This window comes from Vigna radiata, unplaced genomic scaffold (genome assembly GCF_000741045.1).
Source record: "Vigna radiata var. radiata cultivar VC1973A unplaced genomic scaffold, Vradiata_ver6 scaffold_149, whole genome shotgun sequence".
Taxonomy (NCBI): domain Eukaryota; kingdom Viridiplantae; phylum Streptophyta; class Magnoliopsida; order Fabales; family Fabaceae; genus Vigna; species Vigna radiata.
The window spans coordinates 823,362-825,661 of NW_014542731.1; the positions used below are offsets into that span (position 1 = coordinate 823,362).

At 34.4% G+C, this 2,300-nt stretch overlaps 1 protein-coding gene across 1 annotated transcript in view; it reads right to left on the reverse strand.

The window, feature by feature from the left end:
- Positions 1-1,961: 1,961 nt before the first annotated feature.
- The window catches only part of LOC106780612, a 5,222-nt gene continuing 4,883 nt past the window's right edge, over positions 1,962-2,300 (reverse strand). Inside the window, exon 3 of the mRNA XM_014668907.1 lies at positions 1,962-2,296. Coding sequence (XP_014524393.1) covers positions 1,962-2,296 — 335 coding nt within the window. The remainder of the gene's footprint in view (positions 2,297-2,300) is intronic.

Consider the following 2,300-nt stretch of genomic DNA (forward strand, 5'->3'; position numbering starts at 1 on the left):
AGCTTTGAAAAGCTGATAAATGCCGAGTAAAACATGAAGATTTTGCAAACAATTTTTCTTGCTTTCTATGAGATGATGTTATGTCATGATGATGCATGAATGCATAGACACATGAGACTTTCATTTTGTTCCTTTCTTTTATTCTCCCTCTTCATCTTCTTTTTTCTTTTTCTTCTTTTCTTTTTCTCCTTTTTTCATTTTTCTCTTTTCTTCCTCTTCTTTTTTTTCTTCTTTTTTCTTTTCTTCTTTTTTTTTTGTTTTTGTTTTTTTTTTTTTGAAAAGTCCATGTTTGGAATCCATTGTTAATATTGTCATCAGGCGCGATATATATTCCAAAATGCATTCCTGGAAAACAACGTTGAGACATAGAGCCCTTTGATGAGCAGGAAGAAAGTGTAACCTTGGGTTAAAATTCTCTTTATTGCTTTTTGCAATCCAAATTACTTGAACCCTATAAGATGTGGAAAAAAGACTATGAACAGCAGATGAATAATGATTGACCGTGAGCAAATATTAACGTATGTTAGGCACCAATACTTCCCCAAATTTGTACGGTAAGTATGCTTTGGGAAAGTGAAAAGATTTGGGTAGGAAGGATTGCCTCAAACTGGATGATCTTCGATTGACAGGGAGACCTCATATCTTTTTATCTTTCATTCTTATTTTTTCTTCTTCTTCTTCTTTTTTTATTTTTTCTCTTTTTTTTAGAAGCCAAATGTGTCGTTCACCACATCATTTTATTCCAAAGTCAAATTCGGAAGAAAGATTAAGACAAACAATCTTCAGTCAGCGTGGACTTTTATTGGCTTGTACCGTGGCTAGGGGCTAAAAGGTATTGAAAAAAAAAGATAATAAAGGTCCAAATAAGTGTTTGACGGTTAACATGCTTTAAGCAAGAATCATTTGCAAGGTGTCCAGTCCACTTGTCCTTAGGGATTTGAACTTCAAGCATCCTTTGTTTTTCATTGTTATTTTCCTTCTCTTTTATATTTCGATTATTCTTTACATTGCCCCCGTTGTGGCCTTTTATGATACTTTCTTTTCCACTTCTGTTTTTCCTTTCTTTTAGAGATTTCCTTCTCAACTTTGGATGCTTATGATGTACCCTTTTAAGTTGACATCGACATGCTAATGATTCTTGTCTAGGGTGATGAAAAAACAATTATGAATTTTGGCTCAAAAGGGGTGCGATTGGATAAACTTCCTTTGACGTTTGGATAACGAAAAAATGGCCACACATCACTCTGAATCTTGTGTGCCTGACTTTCTCACGACTTTAAACCTGAAACAAAACTCTGTAATGTTTGACACATCAACTTCATTTTTCCTTTGCTTTGCTTCCTTTTTTTTTTATATATATATATATATATATATTTTTTTTTGTATATCTTTTTTATATCTCCCTGATCAACGAATTATTGGTGATATGTAACATGATGAAAATGCCCCAATATTACACATATGGCAATCCTTTGTCTTAAGGGAAACGAAAAAGGTAGGATTCAAGTAATGTGAGTGCATGTGCTTTATCAAGAAAAGAACACCGGTTACCCCCCAAAACCTTGAATCAGGAAAGGGTTCATCCACAAAATTTTCTTCTTTTTCTTTTTCGAAAGTACTATGCTCTTGACAACTTTATTAACAACAAACTCAACATGTGACTTTTCTTTTTCACCTATTTTTTCTTTTCTTTTTTTTTTTTTTCACGACATCCTCTAGGACCGAGCCCACCAACCGGATATGCCTGTGATGCTTTTATCAACACGCGTTTACTTATTTTCATTTCCATTTTTCCTTATTTACTTAATAGCTCAGCGTGACATGCAATATTTCAGATGGAATGCAAACAACCAAAATATGAATGAAATCATGTGGAATTTATTCAGTGAAGAAATCAGAGTACAATGAGCTTTAAAGATAATATCAACATCCCCTTAATGGCAACCACTATCACGGAATCATCATGCATAAAACTTTTTTACTGCATCAGAATTAACTGGAAATGGTAACTCTTCCCCATCCATTCTTGTGAGAATTAGTGCCCCACCAGAAAATGCTTTCTTCACCACAAATGGCCCTTCATAATTCGGAGTCCATTTGCCCCTGTGATCCTTTTGTACAGGTAGAATCTTTTTCAACACCAGTTCACCTTCATGAAATTCCCTTGGATGTACCTTTTTGTCAAATGCCTTCTTCATTCTTCTTTGGTATAATTGTCCATGGCATACTGCTGCTAATCTTTTTTCATCAATGAGATTGAGCTGATCGAACCGAGCTTGAACCCATTCAGCCTCTTCTAG